Source organism: Mesoplodon bidens (assembly GCF_964165515.1).
Source record: "Mesoplodon bidens genome assembly, chromosome: 7".
In the NCBI taxonomy this organism is placed as follows: Eukaryota; Metazoa; Chordata; class Mammalia; order Artiodactyla; family Ziphiidae; genus Mesoplodon; species Mesoplodon bidens.
Window position 1 is genome coordinate 15,529,835 of NC_138164.1, and position 21,983 is coordinate 15,551,817.

The window sequence follows — 21,983 nt, forward strand, 5'->3', positions numbered from 1 at the left end:
AGTTTGACAGCCTTTAGAGATGTTGTTTGCTATATATTCTAATGCAAGACTCATCTAAGAAGTGAGGACAAATAGTATGATATAATTTGTATATGTTAAAATTTAAGTAAACCAAAATCCAAAAACACGCCAGATAAGTACCAGTTTCCCCAAGTGTTTCCCCATAACAGTCCCTTAGTGTGTCCCCTGCTGCCCTCACACTGGGGAAGTGGACTGAAGACCAGCTCTCCCGGTTTTGTTCTGCACTTGGAGATTCTCACCACTGAAATAGCCACCCCTCTTCTCTGGCTATTTCTTGTACTGAGGAGTGAAGAAAAGGGTGTGGCCAGGGCTCTCTTGAGAGCTCAGCTAGGGGCAAAGCTAGGGTTCTTTTTTCTCTGAGTTCTCAGTTTCCTAAAAAACCTCCCCTGCCTGCTGGTTTGCTTGCTTCACGTTTCTCATTCTCAGCCTACGATCAAACAGGCAATAGGGGAACATTCTGGCTCCAGAGACTGCGTCAGCTGCAAAGGGGTGGAGTCCTGTGTCACGCTGTTAGTGGAAAGAGCTCTTATTTTAAAGTGTGCGGTAAACCCCACCATTGGAGCTCGACAGATCCACGCTTATCTGCCCATCAGCACTGACGGCACTGATTGCATTCTTTCCCTGGTGAATCAGTTGCTACTTCGGGCAGCCATTGTTTTAGTGGATGGCCTGTGTCCTCCAGAAACTTGCCATTCCCCTCCAGGCCTTGGAAACCTGAACTGGACTGGGGCCAGCGTTTCCTCTTGGCTCAGAGCTGTTGGTTTTACACGAGTGGTCCGTGAAGAATGGCGATCCCCAGCCCCAGATAGTAAAATGGCAGAGCGCCAGCTTCCTCACGCTAGGCTCTACACACCTCTACTCGCTCTGGGATCGTAGAGGGAAATACAAATTTAGGAGGAAAGTAGAAAAATAAAGCAGAATAAATTGTGCTGAACTTAGCAGTTTCAACACTTTGGGGATATAGGCTGTGAGTGAGAATTGTAACAGAACTTCTCTGTCATCCTGTTTCCCATTCAGCACGGAGGTTATGGAAGATCTGCAGAAGCTGCTGCCTGGCTTTCCTGGAGTCAACCCGCAGGCTCCATTCCTGCAGGTGGCCCCTAACATGAACTTCATGCACAACCTGTTGCCCATGCAAAATCTGCAGCCAGCTGGGCAGCTGGAGTACAAGGTACCTGGAAATGGGAGAGGGCTGGCCCCCAAAGATGCACATCTGAGCTTCCTTTGAGAGACTTTAAGGGACTGTCCCCAGGATTTAAGGGTGTCCTTACAGGGCAGGATGATTTCTCTTGCAAAGCAGCTCGGGTGAGAGGGAAGATTTCTCTAGTCTCCGTCACCACCGCAGGATCCCTTAGCTTCAGGAGGTTAGAGCGCCGCTGTCTTCTCCCCTCCTTTCCCCCCACCTCACCAGTCTGTTCCTTCCCACTCCACTCCTGACAGGAGCAGTCCCTGTTACAGCCGCCCACCCTGCAGCTGCTGAACGGAATGGGCCCCCTTGGCCGGAGGGCATCCGATGGAGGCGCCAACATCCAACTGCATGCCCAGCAGCTGCTGAAGCGCCCACGGGGACCCTCCCCTCTTGTCACCATGACACCAGTGAGTTGCAGCACGAAGCCCAACTTGCTTTCTCAGAGGCCTTTGATAAAGAGGTTGTAGAACCCAGAGTCTCCAACCTAAATGTCTGAATTTCTTCTTTCCCTCAATGTATGATGCTCAGTGTCATTCCCATTTTCTCCAGGCTGGTAGAATTTTCCAGAGTTAATTTTTGGTTAACTTCTTCACTTAACCAAATAATTTCCACACTGCACCCTGCTTCTGGAGGCCTCATTCTCAGGGGGCTACTTATAGGTACTTGCATAAAGGGCGGCTGCAGCCCTGCGCTTCAGAGGGCAGGTGGGCGGGTGGGCGGGGAGTGGGGGAGCATTAGCCTCAGGCCTGGCCTTCCTGCAGGTAACGTTTCCCTGCCAGAGGGCAGCGGAAGCTAACAGTTTTCTCTGGACTTAATTGCTTTTTAGACTGGTTTCCAAAATTACATTCTCACCAAACCTTCCTCCTTTGATTAACACTACCTCACACTTTTGGTACAACCTGAATCACTTGATTATTTGGCTTTCACAAGCTCAAACCTGACAGTTGGTATCTCTCAATCCCAATTTTTTTTTTATATGATGGTCACATTCAGAGGTTCTTTTCTTCCGCTGGGTTCTGTTTATTTCTGATTATTTTTCTGTCATAGGTAAATTCATTCCTTCATTCCTTCATTCATTTATTCATTCATTTAGTCTCATACTACCTTAAGATTGGGTGCTAATTATATCCATAGCCCTTACTGGCTGCTTTAGGGCAGTGCTTCTTAATGTATCTCTAGTTGAGGGCCTTTTTTCCCCTTCAATCCATCCATCAGGGATAAATACCTTTGTAAAATAAAATGAAAGTGAATTATTAGAGAAGTAAAACTTTTTAAATATGTGAACTGCAAGGCTAAATTTTATTTGATTCAACAGAAAAAAATTACTCCGTTAAGTTGCTGTAAAGGTTTGTAAATCTTACTCTCTATTTCTTTACCTACCTTATTTTGGATTGGTAACGAAACAGTGTGGACTGGCACGGGTCCACGGGCCACACTTCCAGTAACACTGCTGTCAGGAAAAGGAAAGAATTTATATTCACGGTTCCTGGCCTCACTGAGCTTATAATATGGGACAATAAGATCCACAGATGTGAAGTATTGGAATAACAGTAAAGGGCCATATGTGATTAAGTACCAGAGTGAAGACCGTGGACTTGTAGGTGGCAGAGGCACTCGGAGAAGGGCAAGTTCAGTGTAGGCTATGAAGGATCAGGGACAGCCTTATGGGAGGTGCGGTGACTTACTCCGTCCGCTGTAACTGTTTTTGCCAAGGTCACTAACAAGCTTTTGTTGGTAAGTCCACTGGCCATTTTTAATCTTTATCTTTTTGGACCTCCCAACTGTATTAGTCACTGCTGACCATTTTTCTCCTTGAAATATTATCTTCTTTTACCCCATTCTCCTTGTTTTTTGTTTTCCACCTGCCTCTCCTTTTCAGGTTCCCTTTCTTCTTTTTCCTTGAATTAGGTGAAACCCAGAGTTCTATCTGAGGCCCTGTTTCCATCTCATTTTAATGCTCTCTCTTGAGTGATCTTGTCCGCTTCTCTAATTTCAGTCACTGAGCGATTCTCCAGCCCAGAATGCTCTTCTGAGTTCTATACTTCTGTATACATGACTACCGACTGCACGAATTTAGTTGGTGGTTCAACAAGTACTTACCATTTTAATTCAGCGTGTCCTCAAATGAACTTATCCTGACTGTGTGAAACCTGTTTCTCCCGCTGGGTAACAGTGAACGGCACCGTCACTCTCCTGGTTAGACAAGCTGGGAGTGTGGGTATTATCTTTACTTCCTCCCTCTCCCTTATTCCCCATGTCACACCAGTTACCCAGTGCCTGTGAAGTAAGTATCTTACTGCTTTCCATCTCCACTGCCCTTTCTCTAACTCAAGCCACTGTCATCCTTTGCCTGGATTAGCACAGTGGCCTCCTAACCGGCTTCCTTGTTCCGGCTTGTCTTCTAATCCTCATCACCAGCCATTTTCATGCTGCAACTAAAGCAAGCCAGCTTTCTAAAATATAAATCTTGTAACATCATGTCCCTGCTTAAAATCTTTAGTGATTCACCACTGCCTTTTCTCAAAATAAATTTCTTAATGTGGTATTCAAGGCCATTTATAACTGGCCACAGTGTTCCTCTCCTGCCTCATCTGTAGCCACTTCCTGCCTAACCCTGTTCACTCCAGCCTTGTAGAACTGTAGTAAGGGATCTGCTGGAGCACACAGACAATGGAATTATTCCAAAAGTTTGTTTTGTTTTATAATTATTGTCCATTAAAAAATGCTCTTTTGTAATAACTGAGGTTTGATTTTTGCTCTGGTGCTTGAGGCATGGTGATTATGTGAGCCACAGGCTGTGAGTAGCTACCCAGGATATACAGCATTCCAGTCCACAGGCAGATGGGAAGAGTCACAGTAATGCATGCATCGTGGTGGTCCTCATTTCACTTACATGTTTTGGTGCGTAACGGCGATTTTAAAGCATTGGATGGTAATTACACAATTTTATGTTCTGTACTAAAGTGTGCTTTTAAAAAACCAGTATGCTTTTCTGGAGTAAAGGATATCTAAAGTCTGGAAATAACATTAACATGAAACAACAGGTCAGTTCCTAGACATTCCAGGTAAACAAGCTTCTCCTACATTTTCAGGTCCTCAGACACCCGCAGGCCTTCTCTTTTCTCTTGGCCTAGAAACGTCAGACGCTTGCGACCCCTTCCCCTCCAGAATGCCTTCCTCAATTCCCAAGCGCCCCATGACTGGGTCCTGCTGTTTTGTACTTGTCTGTTTGCCTATCTCTATCCTCCACTAGACTGTAAAACAAGGGCAAGAACTTTATTAATTCACATTTAATCCTGGAACATAGTGGGCATTCAGCTATTTTTTGGATGAATAAATGAACGAAGGAAGATGAATCAGAGGAAGAAATTCAAATTAAAATCAACCGAGCGAGGTAAAAATGGAACAATGGAAAGGTATATGAAAGTTCTGTATAACCCAGGGATCCTAGAAAAGCTTTGCAGATTAAAAAAAAGTGACAGAGAGGCCTGCCCCAAGCCCAGTGTCTAGAATAAGAGCTACTGCAGAAGAAGCGCCACCTTGAGCTTTTCCTTCCTGTCTCTCTTCAGGCAGTGCCAGCAGTTACCCCTGTGGACGAGGAGAGCTCGGATGGGGAGCCAGATCAGGAAGCTGTGCAGAGGTAATGTGGCATCTGGCAGTGCTTGCAGAACGTCCTTGGGCAGGCTCCCCCTGCAACCAGCGAAAGGTCACCTCTGCCCAAGGAGGTGGTACAGTGCAGCTTCAACATTTGTGTGGTCTCTTTGCTCAAGCCAGATGGCATGTTCCTCCCCACATGGAAGTAACAGAAGACTACCCAGAAAATTTCATTTCTGTAAGCACCATTGGAAGTCCCCTAAGTGACAGCAATAACCATAAGAACTTTTTCTCTCCTCCCTCCTTCCTTCCTTGCCCCCTGCCTTCATATTGCAACTCTGATAGTATTCACAAGGCCCAAAGCCTGCTCCTACCTGCCAAGAACTGTTACTGAAAAGGAATTGGAGATTTGGGATGACAGTGATCCTAGCTAGTCTGGCCATGGACCGCTGGCATGGACTCTTCCTTTCCAGGAGAATGAATACCTCTTGTACTGTTTGCTGTGTGTTCCTTCCATCCCCTTGTATCAACAAAGAGATACTGAAAAAAAGAATATGGGATTCGGGCCAGGGACAGATGCAAATATCCATTGTTTGCAGAGATGCCTAATTCACAGAAAACGGCAGTGACCATCAGGCATGCTGTACTGCTCATTTGACCTCAGTTCCAGTAGCCATGGTCCTCAGCTCCATGCATGCCCCCTTGTGAGAGCTGACTCTCATATTTTCCGGGGAGGGGGGTTTGACCAGAATCCAGCATGTATTTTCCCAGAAATACAGGTGTTCTTCAAGATTATATGTTTTTTTCCCTTGAGGGAAGTTGAAATAAAATGGTTTTCATGGGCTCTTGGGGAAACTTCGGGTGTTTTTATCAAATGGATATTAAACCACTCATGGCTTACCCTCTGGTAAGTTTGCATACCGCTAATTACTCTCTAGTCTGTTAACTGTTTTTAGCTGGAATGGGCAAAGTAGTTAAGAATGAAACGAGACCACTTTATAAGACCCGGATGGTTGCTGGCCAGTATCCTTTCCCTACCCCCAGTAGCTTTGTGTGAGAGCTGCCGTTCAAAAAGAGTCTGGTCCTGTGTGGGAAGAACAGTGAAGAACAGGGGTGTTGGCTGGTGGGCCAGCTCCTTCCACGGCGTAGCCGATAGAGGAATCGTGTTGACTTTGTTTTTCTCTTGATGCTGTGGTTTCTATAGTTTGCCAATCACAGGGTGTGTAAAGTTGTATGTGGGTGCTGCTGGTGTCATGAAGAGAAATCGAGAAACTTACTGCCTTCCTACTTTAATTAGACAGCAGTATTTCAATTCATCTTCTTTGTCTTGCACTTTACTTCCTTCAGCTCCTTCTTTCTTCCTTAGACCAACATTTAAAGGGTAAAATGCCCATCAGTTTTGATGTAATGGAAGGAATAATGCTTCTTTTATTCATGCCCAGTAAGAGCGGCAGTGGTGGAGGGAGTCATCAGTCAGACCAAGGGGGACTGATACCTTATTAATGGTATTAGTGGTGGATCTGAAAGATCTTCAGAAGAAAAGTCATCAGCTTGTCCACTCTTCAGCTTCTGAAACTTCTGTTTTCTTGCCTTGCCTTTTTTTCCCCTAAAAAACAATTCTAAACATTTCATGTGGTTTCGTTTCTTCATCCTTTAGAGAATGTTGGTTCCCTGGGGACAACATCAGTTTTTCTTCTCTGATGATGGAGTTACAGTCATGGGGCATGAGGGAAGGGGTGGTGTTGGAACTCGCTTAGCCCCACGTGGAAAGATCTGTTTTCTGTGACTCGCAGCGAGGTCAGGCTCCAACCCTCGGGGCCAGTGGCGTCCAGAGACACATGCGAAGCCCTTCTGAATATCTCTCTTGGCTCATCTCTAGGAAAAATCCTTAGGGCTCATTTCCTCCGACTTGTAGTTTGGAAATTTGGAGAGAAAAGAGGAATGAAACTAACAAGTAGAAAATAAATTCTTTTCCTGAATGGAATGAAGTAAGGGAAATTGATCCACTTCGTGAGCTACATCTGTTTTCTCTCTTCTCTTAATGGCTGCTCTTAGGTCCACAATTCAGCCACTTCATTGGTACGCCAACTTTTGTTGGCCTTTTGGAACATGTTTCACTTTCATCCAGTCAGGGATCTGTTGGCCATCGAGCCCTTTTTGAGCTCTGGCACTGTTTCATTCTGAGTGCTTTGGATTAACTTCTAATGCTTCTTGCTGAGGAATATTCCTGTCTGTCTTTTTTACTATGAAATGTGCTCCTGCTTGTTGCAGGTACTTGGCAAATAGGTCCAAAAGACATACACTGGCCATGACCAACCCTACAGCTGAGATCCCACCGGACCTACAGCGGCAGCTAGGACAGCAGCCTTTCCGTTCCCGGGTCTGGGCCCCTCACCTGGTACCTGATCAGCATCGGTGAGTAGCCACGTGAGCTGTGGGAGCTCCTTGAGGCTCATTGGACAGGCACCCTTCTGGCTAGTCTTACAGACATGGTGACAAGCATCGCGGCTTTAAATAGCATCCTGAACTTACATCTTCTCAACTCCTTAACTAAAGCAGTGCCCAGGGCAATATGAGATGCTTCTTTCCCATTACCTCGTAGGCATGTTTAGTGCCTGCAGGTGATTCTTGTGATTCTAGATGTTGACTTATAGATGAAACTGAACTTGAAACCTGAAAGTGGGTGAAGCTCTTAGAAGGCCAACTGGAAATGGAAGGATTTGTAGCCACATCAGTAGGCTTGACCTTTAATAACCCATCGCCATCAAGAGAATGAGCACTTCTTATCCCGTGACCGCTGAACAAGGAGCTTAGATATCGGGGAAGATACATTCCTCTGTGAGTGGTAGAGCCAAGATACTGCATCCTCTTGACTCTTGTGCTTGAAAAGTCATCCTTGCAATATTCTGATGGCAAAATCTTTTAGTAGGTCTCTGATACATTTAAAATTCATTGTCTTAAAGAAATAAAAACAAGCATAACCTTTCTTGCCAAGGAAACTTCACAAAATCGAGTTCAAGTAAGCCTCGGAACAGAGGGGAATGACACTTTGCTGGCTTAAGAAGATGATTATCTTCTGGGAACACCTCGATGACTGAACATCTTAACCTTTAGTCCATTCTGAAGCTGTCCCCAAGCTCAAAGGCCACACTTTCAAAGCCACCACCAGTTGCTAGAGCTTATTTTCTTTCAGTCTTTTTGGGAGGACAGCGAAAAGCAGTCTTCTTTGGGAAGGTTGGGAAGCAGATTCCAAGGAGATTAATAAGTTTATAAATGTGTTGTTATTCAGTCTTGCAACAGGCTCACACTGGCAGTCTTGACACAGTGCTTTTATTGTGTCTAGTTACCCACTGGGCATCAGAGGTAATCAGCAGAGACAGGTGACCTCTGAGCAGACTGAGTCTTCATTAGTGCCACGTTGGAACTTAGAAAGGAGGAAGATAAGCTTTTATAAATGACCATGAATAATGTAGTGAAAATGGTTTATTAGTAGAAATGACATTTCTCAAATAAAACTCTGATGGCACAGAAAGACGGTTTTTCTAAGGAAAATCTCTCAGGGCCTACACTGTTAGGATACTACGTCGAGAGTACTTTGAATGATTATAAGCTGCATTTTCCACTCCAAACATTTTCTGTGATTTCTCAATAACTGAGCTCTACACTGTTACCTAATAGACCCTTTATTACTCTGTTTCTCCCTGTTTCTATCTTCCCCTCCTTTATAGCCCCACACTTAATTTTTCATCCCATGTCAGGGTCTGTTGTTTAGTTTCAGGCCTTTGGGTTTAATCGTTGTTTAATTCAGGTGCTCCTCAGGATGTGTTCTTATGGGGGAAGCATGAAGATCAGCACATCTCCTTAGTCTGCCTTTATCAGACCTGATATCCTGTTTACACCTGTTACTAAAGAAAGACCACATTGGCCCACAGCTCCATTTGTGTGGTTTCCACCCTGCCTAGTCACTGTCAAGGCCTTGCGTGCTGGAAATCTGTCTGCTGTCTGTTTTTGTGTGAACACTCCTGGCAGAGGGTTTCCTATGGTCAAGCCAGTTTGAATTGGAATGAATGCTTTATGAGTGACAGATTATGTACGGTGGGGCATTTATGCAACCTCAGCGTATCTCGATGGGGTTATAAAAACATGGCAACGCAAGAGACTGAAGTCAGTCTTCAGGGGAAAAGAGAAACTTTCCCAGGCTACAAAACACTGAAACTGGGAGGCCTGAATAGATTACTGAATTCCTTTCATTTGCTGGAGGAAATGACTCAAGAACAGCACATATTATCTATTCTTCTGGGGTATCATAGGTGAAGTCCAACATGGAGACAGAAGATGGGTCTGACCAACTTTCTCAATGCGGGAAGTGTGTAATTTAAAATTAAAAAAAAATTAAGTGTAATTAACAACAACAACAGCAACAAAAAACTGACACGAGATGGATTTTATCTAGGTGGGGTGCCAAGTCCCTGTTTGAAGAGTGTAGTGGGAATATCAGCCTAATATGAGGCTGTCCTGAGTTTGAACATGATTGCTAATAAAAATAAAACACGGTTGATACTATCAGTGCTTCCAAAATGAGCAGCTGCATCAGAAGTGTTCCACTGAATCTACTGTGCTGGGCTGCCGGGGGTGTCGGTCTGTTCACAACCCGATCTTCTGGAAAAGCCATGAAATACCTGGAGCTGGATGCATTGCTCTGAGGGGAGAGAATGTGTTTTGTGCAGACAGACCATATTAACTCCTTGAAGAACATGACTTTCTGAATGAATCAGAAAGGTGTCCATTATCAGAATATATTGCAAGTGTAAGAATCAAATTTTAGGAGAAAATAGCATTTGCTTGCTTTAACTCCAAACACCTGAAGTAGAAACAGAAATAGGAAGTATTGAGGAAATACCCCTGAGAGCGTCTCTCACGATCACTGTTTCTGGAGTGCGTTTGCCAAACTCATTTGTCTTTTGTGTTACTGAACCAGATACATGTTCATGTTCGTTTCATCAGCTCCCTACTGTTCAGCTTCAGGTAGAGTCTGAAATAGGAGCCATCGTTAGAGAAGAGAGGGTAAAGGGCTTTCCCCTGCTGCCAGAACTCTCTTGACCCCTCTGCACAGTCACCAGACCCTCCCGGTCCCTCCCTGTCTGCCACGTTTGAACTCGCTTGTTAACCCTCTTCCTTAGCCTTGGTTCTGCTTCAGTCCAGAATGAGTGACTGGCAAGGTGGTACATCATTTCACCCATGGCTCAGTGTCATGTCATCTCTGCCCTCGACATGAAATCCTGATCCTTTCCATCAGCTGCTGGAATGCTGCCTTGGCAGTCTTTTATCTGCTTACCTCAACCCATCAACATCTCTTTCTGATTAGGTAACAAGTATAGGTGTTAGCTTCTAACTCTGATGCTGTCTTAGGCATTCCTTATCGATAGCTTGTTCTTTCTTTCTGTAAGACACTGGCTGTGTTCTGACTGAGCAGTGGGTCATTTTGAAGGTAATCCACGTGATGCCTCTTTCATTAGCAGGTTGGGAGGGTGCCACTGCTCTGAGAAGTTAACTTTCACAGCAGGGAACCTTATTTGCGTTGACCAGGTACGTGCAGGATCTTGAGGCCCACATTCCTTAAGAATGGGCTGTCTCCATCTGGGGATCACAAGTCCCCATTTTCCCCACTTTAACCTCCACCCTCCGTTTTCTAGCACAAAACCTGTGAATTCCAGGCCAGACCTTTGACCCCACAGTTGACTGTAGTTTCCCTCTGGTCCGTCATACGGAGAATGCTGCTCAGGGGAAACTGCGGGTCAAACCGGTAGGTTTGCTCTAGGTTTCTAAAGGCACTAGATAGAGACAAGATTATAAAAGCAAGAGTTCCTGTACAGCTGGGCCTGAGGGATACTGTGAAGCTCTTCTCTCTGACCCAGTGTATTTGTAAGAACTGGATGTATTTGATCCCAGGACCTTACCGGGCTTGGATATTAAGCCAACTCAAGGTAAGTGGAAATGGAAGATGGTCACTTGGAGGCCTCTGAAGGGAAGCAGGCTAGGGAAACGACTGGCCTCTGGAGATGACATGGAAGTGGCGTAATGTGCAGGGCTGCACGTGCAGCCAGCCAGCTTTGTGTTCATCTGGAACAGTGTCCCTAGGTGATTTGGTCAAAAGCCCTGAGTCCTAGCCCCTAACCTTCTCTTCCCATGTATTCAGCTCTACCTACAAGGACTCCAACACCCTGCACCTCCCTACGGAGCGTTTCTCCCCTGTGCGCCGGTTCTCTGATGGGGCTGCAAGCATCCAGGCCTTCAAAGCTCACCTGGAAAAAATGGGCAACAACAGCAGCATCAAACAGTTGCAGCAGGTAATGGAAGAGATGGCAGGCACCTCTGGAGAAGCATGGGTAACAGAGACCACTATTGCAGGAGGACCCGGGTGTTAAACTTTCTACCCCCTGCATTTCAGCAGCACTGAAGTTTTAGAGGTTCCAAAGCAGATAGCTTCCTGACACTCTGCTTACTTCTTGTTATGTCCAGCTTTCCCCAGGAAGGGACTGAATTTTCCTCTTGTCTCTGTAGTTCATTAGAGAGGAATTTCTGGGCTTGTGTTTCAGTGGGAGGCCCCAGGGAATGTCCTTCGAAGCAACCCTGGCATTCCTCTCATGGTTTATGGGCACTGGGTCTTGTTGGAGCCTGCTCTGCATTCTTACCACCTGGCGCACTCTCCAGTTGGTATGGAATGGCGCTCCCTGAGGAAGGAAGTGCACCTCCAGGCTTTACAAAGGGCCGGCTTCCCTTCTGCCTTCCTGACGACCAAGCTTCGAGTGGCATGTGCTTTGTACACAGATTTCACACTGGAACCTTTGCTTGTACGCAGGCCATCTTGGTGTTTTCCCTTTTGTTCAGCCAGAACAGAGCGTGAATGTATTTCGTACACAAATGCCTACGTAAATGGGTTAGTTGCTCCTCAAGGACACTGTTCTTCTGTGTGGCTCCTTCTGCCCGTGAGACCTGGGGGCAGATCTGCATCTGCTGACATCACTGCGTGGCGTGGGCCTGGCTGCATCCCATCTGTATTAACTGCTTTCCCTTCAGGAGTGCGAGCAGCTGCAGAAGATGTACGGGGGGCAGATTGATGAAAGAGCCCTGGAGAAGACCCAGCAGCAGCACATGTTATACCAGCAGGAGCAGCACCACCAAATTCTCCAGCAGCAGATTCAAGTAGGCCTTCCCTCTTTGCTTTCTCCAACTTCTTTGGAGTTTGCTTTCAGGCTGATTTGCCTGTGAACTTTGGAGGAGATCCCGCAGGGCAAAGAGGAGCTGAGTTATATGCATGGTTGCTATGTTTGAGTAAAGGTAATCAAACCTTTTGATGAACAACAATAGCATAAATCTCGGTCACAGAGAGTTTCTTCCCTTCCTGAGAACGGCTCTTGTTAATCTTCAAGCTCACGAGTATTTTTTCTCTTTTCCCGCATTTGTTCTAGGATTCTATCTGTCCTCCTCAGCCTTCTCCACCCCTTCAGGCTGCGTGTGAGAATCAGCCCGCCCTCCTCACCCACCAGCTCCAGAGGTAATGAAGCGTGGTGTTTCATGCCTAAGCTGTTGGCCTGACTCTCATGGGCGATACTGACTGACTCTAACGTTCATCTTGGAAGGACCCACTTGAAAAGCAGGGAGGCCAGTGTCAATTTTCGCGGCCCCCTAAAACCCTGACTTCCTGTGCCGCTTCATTTTCTTAGCCCCGTGAACAAAGTAACCTGACGCCAGTAATAGAGGAGGCCAGACGGAGGCCCACAGTGACCTCTGCCCCCTTGGGAAGTCTGGGGAAATAAGATGTGGACGGCTCTAAGTAGACTGTGGTGGGCGGTCTGTGCATGTCTGTCTAGCCTGGAGTCTTATCAAAACCAAAGAAGTAGTTTCCGCCTGTGCGTCGAATGGCGGAAGCTAACGGCAAGGCCACCCTGCCACCTCCGGAAGCGCGTTTGCTCATCTGGCTCTGTTGTTTTCCAGGTTAAGGATCCAGCCTGCAAGCCCTCCCCCCAGCCACGCCAGCAACCACCTCTTCAGACCGCCCAGTAGCAGCCCTCCCCCCATGAGCAGCGCCATGGTCCAGCCTCACGGTGAGTGCAGAGGTATATGCCGAACCGCGGTGTGCCGCGGGGAGGAGTGAGGCGTAGCCTCGAGTGCCTCAAGCCATCGAGCGGTTCGGGCGGCAGAGTGACGTAGCGTTCACGGGAATCTGCCTTGGTCTGACTTCTTCTACCGACTCCTTAGCTGTGAGACCTCAGGCAAGTTAGGTAACTTCTGGGCACCTCCGCTTGCTCAAAGGTGAAATAGGGATACTAATACTATTTACTGAATAAATATATATATGTTAAATTCTTGAAATAGTCTCCGGAACAAAATAGGTCTCAGTAAAGGTTGACCGTTAATAATATTTTTCATAAAACCCCCTCCAACTCTACCCAATGAAAGGCGACTACCGGAACCTTCCCTCCTGTCACGCCTGGGTTTGGTGATCCACTGGGCACGTGGCTCCTCGCCTGTGGGTGTTTAGATGGAGGTGAAGATGAGTGTGCCCTAGTCTGTGTGGGCCTTCAGAGACCAGCACTCTGAGCATTTAGTATTCCAAAAACTGAGCATCTCTTAAGTAACGCCACCCAGCGTAGATCCCCTGGAGAGTTTGAATTGCTCTCCAGGCCCTTCCTACCCGAAGTGGGGTCCCTGACGAGCAACATCGGCGGGAAGAGTCGAATCTCAGATCTCGTCGCAGACCCGATGAATCAGAATCTATATCTTAGCAGGATCCCCGGGCCATTTGTATGTGCATTAGAGTTTGAGAAGCACTGCCCTGGATCAGAGCTCCTCAAAGAATAATCTATAGACCAGCTTTCGAGCAACTTATTGGAATGACAAATTCCTGGAATTACGAATTACTGAATCAGCATTCCGTGGGTCGGGCCCAGGAAAGCCTCTGTTTTCTCGAGTCCTCTAGAGGAGCCTTCGGCATCCTGGAGTTGGAGAAGCACTGCTCTGGGTGGTATGCAGGTTAAGTGTCCTCACTGGGGCCAGCTGGTAACCCGGGCATTTGGTCACTCTGAGGTTCCTTTCTCTCCAGGTGCTGCATCTCCCTCCCAGTTTCAAGGCTTCCCCTCCCGCAGTGCAGTCTTCCAGCAGCAGCCTGAGAACTGTTCCCCTCCTCCCAATGTGGCACTAACCTGCTTGGGCATACAGCAGCCTCCCCAGTCCCAGCAGGTGACCATCCAAGTCCAGGAGCCTGTTGACATGCTCAGCAGCATGCCCGGGACAGCTGCAGGCTCTGCTGGCCGGGGCGTCTCCATCAGCCCCAGCGCCAGTCAGGTTCAGATGCAGCACCGGACCAGCCTGATGGCCGCCTTCAGCTATGGGCACCGGCCCTTGTCTAAGCAGCTGAGTGCCGACAGTGCAGAGGCCCACAGGTAAGCCGGCCCAGAGTCACCTAGCCATCTCTCCAGGTGACCTAGGTGGGAGGAAGCCCCCTTAGCAGGGCGAGAGAGGAGGAGGAAAGGAGAAGGGTTCTGACTGGGCTGTGCTCATTTCAGCCTTATTAAAATTGGGGTGGTGGGTTTGGGACGGACTTGAAATCTATATATTGACCCAGGATCAAAATGCTAATGAGACAGAGGAAGACAAGGACAAAGCTACCTTACTATATGTCTGCAAAGAAGAAAGTGGCCAATTAGAGGAGTTGGTAAAAATGCCATTTCCCCATGTCTGTTCTTTTAGGATTGTTTCTTTCTCTGTCACCCATATTCTAAGAGATGGGTACATCTTAATAGTTCAAGTGATGTTGCTACCTTCAACCAGAGGGGACAGGTGGGGATGACGCATACATCCCCATCTTCCCCGCCCCATCCACCGCGGTCCTCTGTACCAGCGGGGGCTCCCCACTGAGGAAGCGTGGTAGCTATTCCCCTGGGGAGTCTAGCACACTTGTCACATGGATGCCTGGTACTCACTCCCTTTTGTGTCTGCAGCTTGAACGTGAATCGGTTCTCCCCTGCTAACTACGACCAGGCGCATTTACACCCCCATCTGTTTTCGGACCAGTCCCGGGGTTCCCCCAGCAGCTACAGCCCTTCAGCAGGAGTGGGGTTACCTCCCACCCAAGCCCTGAAAGTCCCTCCGCTTGACCAGTTCCCCACCTTCCCTCCCAGCGCACATCAGCAGCCACCGCACTATACCACGTCGGCGCTGCAGCAGGCCCTGCTGTCCCCGACGCCGCCGGACTACGCCCGACACCAGCAGGTCCCCCACATCCTCCAAGGACTGCTCTCCCCCCGGCATTCGCTCACCGGCCACTCGGACATTCGGCTGCCCCCAGCAGAGTTTGCACAGCTCATTAAAAGGCAGCAGCGGCAGCAGCAGCAGCAGCAAGAGTACCAAGAACTGTTCAGGCACATGAACCAGGGGGATGCAGGGAGTCTGGCTCCCGGCCTCGGGGGACAGAGTATGACAGAGCGCCAGGCTTTACCGTATCAAAACGCTGACTCTTATCACCACCACCACAGCAGCCCCCAGCATCTTCTGCAAATCAGGGCGCAAGAATGTATCTCGCAGGTTTCCTCACCCACCCCAACCCACAGTTACGCTCACCAGCCGGCGCTCGTGCACTCGGAGAGCATGGAGGAGGAGTGCTCGTGTGAGGGGGCCAAGGACGGCTTTCCGGACAGGAAGAACGTGAACACGTTGACCAAAGGTTGCCACGATGGCCCCCTGCTCTTGAGTACTGGCGGGCCCGGGGACCCTGAATCTTTACTGGGAACCGTGAGTCATGTACAGGAGTTGGGGATACATCCGTACCGACAGCCGGCTGCTGCATTCAGTAGAAATAAGGTGTCCAGCCGAGGTAAGAGCCCTGCAAAGTCCAGTCCTGGGCCAGTCTGCCCTCATTCAGTTAACTCAGCAGTATTACCTTTTTTCAGCTAGTACTCTGGGTTCCTAAGAAAAAAGAATTCCTGAGAAGACCTGCAGCACCGTTTGGGGGAGAAGCACGTAGGAAGTGGGTATTTGGTGGGGAAGGGGATCTGTTTTCAAACTTAAAAGAGAGTGATAGACAATTAACATATAGACAGTGCAGTCGGTGAGGTATATTACCTGTTTCCTATACTCATACCGTGGTTCCTTAGAATCCGGAATTTCTCGGCTGTCATCAAAATAGCTAGCTTTAACCTCTGCGGTAGAATAAAAGCCAGCCGGTGCTAAGGAAATAGGATTTAGTGTAAATAGTGTTGAACTAAGAGTCAGGGCCCCTCAGTCCTGGACATGCCTGTGTTACGAATGCAGTGACCTTGTCACTTAACCTCAGGTTCTTATTTCTTCATCTGTGAAAAAGGGCAGGAGGCATAACGGTCCTTTGCAGAGTATTTGTGAAGATTAAAACATACACGTATGTATTTATGTTTATACATAATGTTTGTGTGTGTGACACAGAGAGGGAGAGGGAGAGAGAGGCACACTTGATCATCTGAATGTACGATGTAAATAATTTGAGGCATTATTATTACTCTGATCCCTTTGTTAATAAGCTAAACAGAATATTACAGCATCATGAGGGACCCTGTGCCATTTCATTTAGTATCACTGTGTAATTAGCTAGTACATGCATTTTCGTTTGGGAGGAGATTGGGATTACCGTCCGTAGCTTATACTCGGAACACATTGTTCCCCTCGTGTCATGGCATTCACCCTACTCTAAATCTGGACTGACACCCCTCCCATCGTCACAGATCTTGAAAACGAGTTTCTCCATGAAATATACAACCCCGAAGCTGGGCACTTCTCCCATGTTCCCCTTCTTGAAGCTGCCTGCCTCTCCTGCCCTGTCCTTCTCAAGTCAGCACACAAAACTCAACTCCTGGGGGAATTGGGTCCACTGGCACAGAGCAGGATGGGAGACCTGCCTCTAATCAGTTTACCTGCAGAGGACCTGGTGCCTTCAGGTTGTGCCCATTAAGCACGGATAGGGATGTGGTTCCATAAAACTCCAGTTAAATCCTGGGCTTTTGAGCAGATGGGTGCCATCCAGGTTGAGGTCTGCACCAGTCAGACGTATCGTGTCCACCCGCGGCTGCTGTGTTTTTAGGCAGGCGTAGGATGGTGGGAGGTTTCGGAGCCAGGCCATATGTGGATTGGCTGACAGACTCGGGGATGTTTAGGCTTGGGGGAAAAATCTCAGGAGACCTATCATACCTGTCAGATGGAAAGGGTATGGGGTCATTTTATGGGGCAGAACCAAGATCAGGATAGAAGTTGCGGCAGATTTCAGTTCCCTGGGGAAGACCTTCCTGAGAACTTTCCAGAACAGGCTGCTCAGCGGCCTGAGAGCTTCCTGTGGCTGGGAGTGTTCTAGCAGAGGCAGCTTGACGGCATCAGGGATGCTGTGGGAAAGCTTCCTGTGCGAATGACAGCTTTCACCAGAAAAGGAGAAAAGCTGACACTTCCGTAGTGCTTTCCACGTGCCAGACACCAGATGCTGTTCACACATGAATCTGTCTAATCCTCACAGCTCTTGCTGTCCCCATTTTACCAGTGAGACACCTGAGGCACAGATTAAGTGGTCTGCCCCCAGGGCCCACAGCTCGGGAGTAGCACTGAACCCGAGAGCTACTCACTTCACGCCAGCAGACACTTGCTGAGCACACGCTGGGTGTGCAAGGCTCGGGGAACGAGCGAGCGAGCACACAGTGCACACTCCCCGCCCGCACCCTGGATTGCCATGTGTGAAAGTAACCTTTTGAAATATTTTTCTTCAAAAATACTCTCTCTGAATTCCCTTCACTTTTCCCTCCGGCGTGACTCCTATGTACAGGAAGACCAGGGGGCTTGAATTCACCTGTGTCCCCTGATTGTCAGAGGAACCCCCTTTCGGCGGGCTTGCAGGTCTATCTGGTGCCTGAAGGAAGGCAGGACGTGGCTGGTCCAAGTGCTGTGGGAGACCAGGGGAGGGACAGACCAGTTCTCAGAGCAGGGGCAGGTTTCCCGCAGCAAGTGGCATTTGAGTTGGGTCTTGGTGGATGAAAAGGGTTTTGCCGTTTGGATTTAGGGGAGAAGCATGAGGAAAGACCAGCGGGTGGGAGTGTCTCAGGGACGTTTTTGGGGGGAAGCAAGCTGCCTTGGCCGGTTTGAAGTCTAGTCTACGTGAAGGAGTTTAGTAGAAGCTAAGGGCCAAGGTTTCCTGAAATCCAGAGGCTGATCTGGTTCCAGCGGCTCCCCGCAGCTTTAAATCAGTTCACTTCGCCTCAGACCGAACCTGCAGTCAGGATTCTTTTGACGAGTCCCTCCCACCTCTTCCCCAAGCTGAGTGACTACGGTTACCTCTCCCTCTTCCTTCCCCCTGCCTTCTTCCATCCGCCGCCATCGCCGCCATTGCCGCCATTATCCCCTGCAAGCATCTCTTCTGGTTTCTGGAAGAGTCAAGCCATAAGTGCACCCCTAAAGGTTTCAGCTCAGAACTACCCTGTCCTTGTTGCCTCAGGATCAGTTTTGCTTCCCCCCAAAGCCCTCTTTTTTCTTAAATCTTCTTTTCCTGGCCTTTGATACGAGCTTTTCTAGAAACCCTAATCTTAGCTCCTGCCCTGCTTGCCAGTGTATGGTAGAGAGGATCCTTCCTGTCTCTGCCCGGTTTACTCTCAACTTACTCTTTAACTCAGCTACGGCGTATGCCTTTTCTTGAATACTATTCACCTTGCCTCTTTCTAACCTCTTTCGACTTCTATGTTGAGACTTTTGGAACCATATATACAATTATCTTTAACAAATAAAGCCCCAAGTTTATTACCCTGTGAGTTTAGAATCCAGTATAGTAAAATAATGCAATAGAGAAAAAATAGCCCAGGGAAGCCCAAAGCCAGTCCAGAGTTAGAGTTAGAATCCCTCTGGGGATGTACCTGTGTGTGTTTAAAACTCCTTCTTATCCTGAAGCATCCCCATTGTCCTTACCTTAAACCCATGACCACCCCGGCACCTAACCGCTCCTCCCGTTGTGAGGGATGTTAGCTAGATGCCCCCTCCGAGAAGGTGTTTGCAGTTGGTCTGCTCCAGGCTTGGTGCCCTCCAGCCAGTTACTCATTTATTGTTCACAACCACCTTGGGCGTATGTCTTATGATCCCTTTTACAGGAGAAACTAGGCTCCACAATCTCTTCCTGCTTTAACCTGACATGATTCTACTCTTTTAAAAACATGAGAGCTCACAGTTTTACAATCGCCAAAGAATCATCCCGCCGTTCCTTCTGCCAAGAAAGGGTTGTGATGTGCTCCGCCCACCACCCTGCAGGCACGTGGGTGCAGCTCGTCCTTGTTTATGTCTTTGTTGGGGGGATGCCTGCTGCTTGCTCTGATGAGACCTCCATCTCTGTGTAGTTACACACGGGCCCCCAAACACTTCATGTGTTACTTCTGTGATAGAGCAAATTCAGCGAAATTTATTGAATGACTAGATCACACAAGACTATTTTAGGTCCAGTGGGGAATGCAGGGGTGAAAAGGTGGAGAACCTGCCCTCAGGGAGCTTGTACTGGGGGCTGGGGGTTGGGAGAGACAAGCTCATAAACAGCCTTAAATGAAGCGCTACGTCATGAGTGCTGCAAGAGGTATAATTATAATGAGCAGAGCTACTGGCATCTTTCTAAAATTTCTTAAGGGTACATTATCAGGGATTGCTGGTGTTAGTCAAGGAAAATTACATGCCATCGTTATCAGCGGCCATGCTTACCTATTTCTTTTATGGCCGTATGCCACCAATCAGTGCGGGGCCAGGCACTGCCAGAGTACCGAGCAGGCAACGGGCCAAAGGTCTGTCTGTAATGTGTAGAAGTTTCAGGGATAGACATGCCCCACGCTGCCTGTAATCTCCCGCCTGCCACTCCAGAAGTAGAAGAAGGGTTTATCTTCCCTCTGTCGTATTACATACACTTGATTTTTTTTTTCTTTGCAAATAAATACGACAGCATAACCGGTTTACACAGTGAGATTACCAGCTTGAACTCACAAAGAAAACTACATCTCTTCTCGGAGCCTACTCAGCTTCAGCAGCATTGGTGGACTTGAGGCCTCACAGAGGAGTCAAATGATGGCAGACTGGGAGGGTTTACCCCTCAGAACCTTTAGGAGGGATGTGCACACAACATGTCATTTCTCTCATTTTCTCTTAAAACCCAGTAAATGAGTAAGGACGAGTCAACATTGACAGATTCAACAGAGAGTTGTGCAAGCTGCCCCGAGGTTCCCTGGGTAGGTGGGTGCTGTGCCTTGTGTCCGTTTGTGTATTTTTTCCCCTTGCGTGATCAGATGATCATCCTTCCTCCTGTACTGTCTCAGCTTTACTTGGGTAAATACCCGAGAATTCTGCCCCCAGCAGTCCTCTCTCCGCATTATTTATATATCCTGTGGTGACTTCCTCCAGCTGCTGAATCGGCATAAGGAATGCCAAAGATTTGAGCCTGAATTTCCCGTTCCTTGGCCAGTGGGTTGGTCTGTTTACACACATGCCCCCGTTGCCCCCCTCCGCGCCCCCCCCAGCCGCCAGACTGGTCAGAGGGTCTCACCTATAGAGTGTCACAGGGGACTTCTAAACGCAGGACTCAGCATTCTTACTAAAAATAATACTTTTTTTGTGTAGTCCTTTACAGTTTATTAAAGACCCTTACACATGTGTTAGCTCTTGAGCCCCCAAAAACAACCCTCATTTTTCAGATAGGGAAACTGAGGTTAGGAGAGATTAAATGACTTACTCAAGTTCATACACTGTTTGTGATGGAGTTGGAACCTGACTTCAAGTTTCCCGAATTCCTAGTCCTATTCTTTTCTTTATGCCTCCTTGCCTCCCATTCTACCCCTTCCAAGTATATCTGCCAAGGAAAAGATGCCAGCCCTTCCAGATCTTCGACCTGTGAGTTATACTGAAATTTGAACAGACAGAGCCCTGGTTTGTTACCCAACTCCTATTAATAGGCTTTTGTTGTTGTTGTTGGCTGTGTGCGGGCTTTCTCTTGCTGCGCGCGGGCTTTCTCTAGTTGCGGCGAGCGGGGGCTACTCTTCGTTGCGGTGCGTGGGCTTCTCATTGCGGTGGCTTCTCTTGTTGTGGAGCACGGGCTCTAGGCACGCGGGCTTCTGTAGTTGTGGCACGTGGGCTCAGTAGTTGTGGCTCGTGGGCTGTAGAGCACAGGCTCAGTAGCTGTGGCACACAGGCTCAGTTGCTCCACGGCATGTGGGATCTTCCCGGACCAGGGCTCGAACCCGTGTCCCTTGCATTGGCAGGCAGATTCTTAACCACTGTGCCACCAGGGAAGTCCTTAATAGGCTTCTTTTTCGTCTAGTTTTTTTGTTTGTTTGATTGATTTTGGTTTGGTTTGGTTTTTTCGGCTGTGCCTCGAGGCTTGTAGGATCTTTGTTCCCCTACCAGGGATTGAACCTGGGCCCTAGCAGTGAGAGCGCCGAGTCTTAACCACTGGACCGCCAGGGAACTCCCTTTCGTCTAGCTTTTAACTTCCATTTGTCGCTCCTAAACCAGAGGCTTCTTTCCTGGAAATTAAAGTTTCAATGACTCACTTGTTCACTTGCCTACGGGTAAGTTGCCCCCATAATTCTGGAAGTAGGATTCTGTGATAAAATCATTTTCTTGTTTATTTTTGTCAGCCGATTCATTGTGCCCCATCCACTCAGAAGTAACATCTCTGAAATGAGTATGAGTCTTTACTGAGCTCATAACAGAGTACCAGGCTCAAGTAAGCCCTTTACCCACCTGTGGAATAAGTCCTGTTTTACAGGTGAAGAGACTGAGACCCAATGAAGTCAGGTAACTTGCCCAGGATCCCCCACCTCAGGAATCCTGGTGAAGCCAGGATCCAAGCCCAGGTCTTCCTGACACCAGAGCTAGTGCTTCTGAGCTCTAGGCCGGGGAGTCAGAAGGGCTTGTCATGTGATTTGTCAAGCAATAGCTTGCCCTGTCTTGGTGGCACTTTCAGGTGTGTTGGCACCAGACCCAAAGGCTGTGAAGAGAGCAGACTAGGAGGACAGAATCCATGGGACCTTCCCAAAGGCAGGGCCAAAAGGAGGGTAGGTGTTTGGGTTTGGAGAAACCCCATTCTCAGGAATAAAAATAGATTTTAAAAAGAGAGGTGGGTTGGGGGAGGGAGATTCAGCATACATAGCAG

General features: G+C 48.1%; 1 protein-coding gene across 4 annotated transcripts in view; it reads left to right on the forward strand.

Moving 5' to 3' along the window:
* Nucleotides 1-21,983, forward strand: part of SIK3 (SIK family kinase 3) — a 247,560-nt gene that overhangs the window by 217,818 nt on the left and 7,759 nt on the right. Inside the window, exons 12-21 of one of the 4 annotated variants that reach the window (XM_081239454.1) lie at nt 1,039-1,192; nt 1,462-1,617; nt 4,780-4,850; nt 7,076-7,219; nt 11,001-11,151; nt 11,882-12,007; nt 12,274-12,359; nt 12,800-12,909; nt 13,908-14,247; nt 14,806-15,677. In XM_081239454.1, coding sequence (XP_081095580.1) covers nt 1,039-1,192; nt 1,462-1,617; nt 4,780-4,850; nt 7,076-7,219; nt 11,001-11,151; nt 11,882-12,007; nt 12,274-12,359; nt 12,800-12,909; nt 13,908-14,247; nt 14,806-15,677 — 2,210 coding nt within the window. The remainder of the gene's footprint in view (nt 1-1,038; nt 1,193-1,461; nt 1,618-4,779; nt 4,851-7,075; nt 7,220-11,000; nt 11,152-11,881; nt 12,008-12,273; nt 12,360-12,799; nt 12,910-13,907; nt 14,248-14,805; nt 15,678-21,983) is intronic. The other 3 variants (XM_081239456.1, XM_081239455.1, XM_081239457.1) reach the window with 3 other exon arrangements.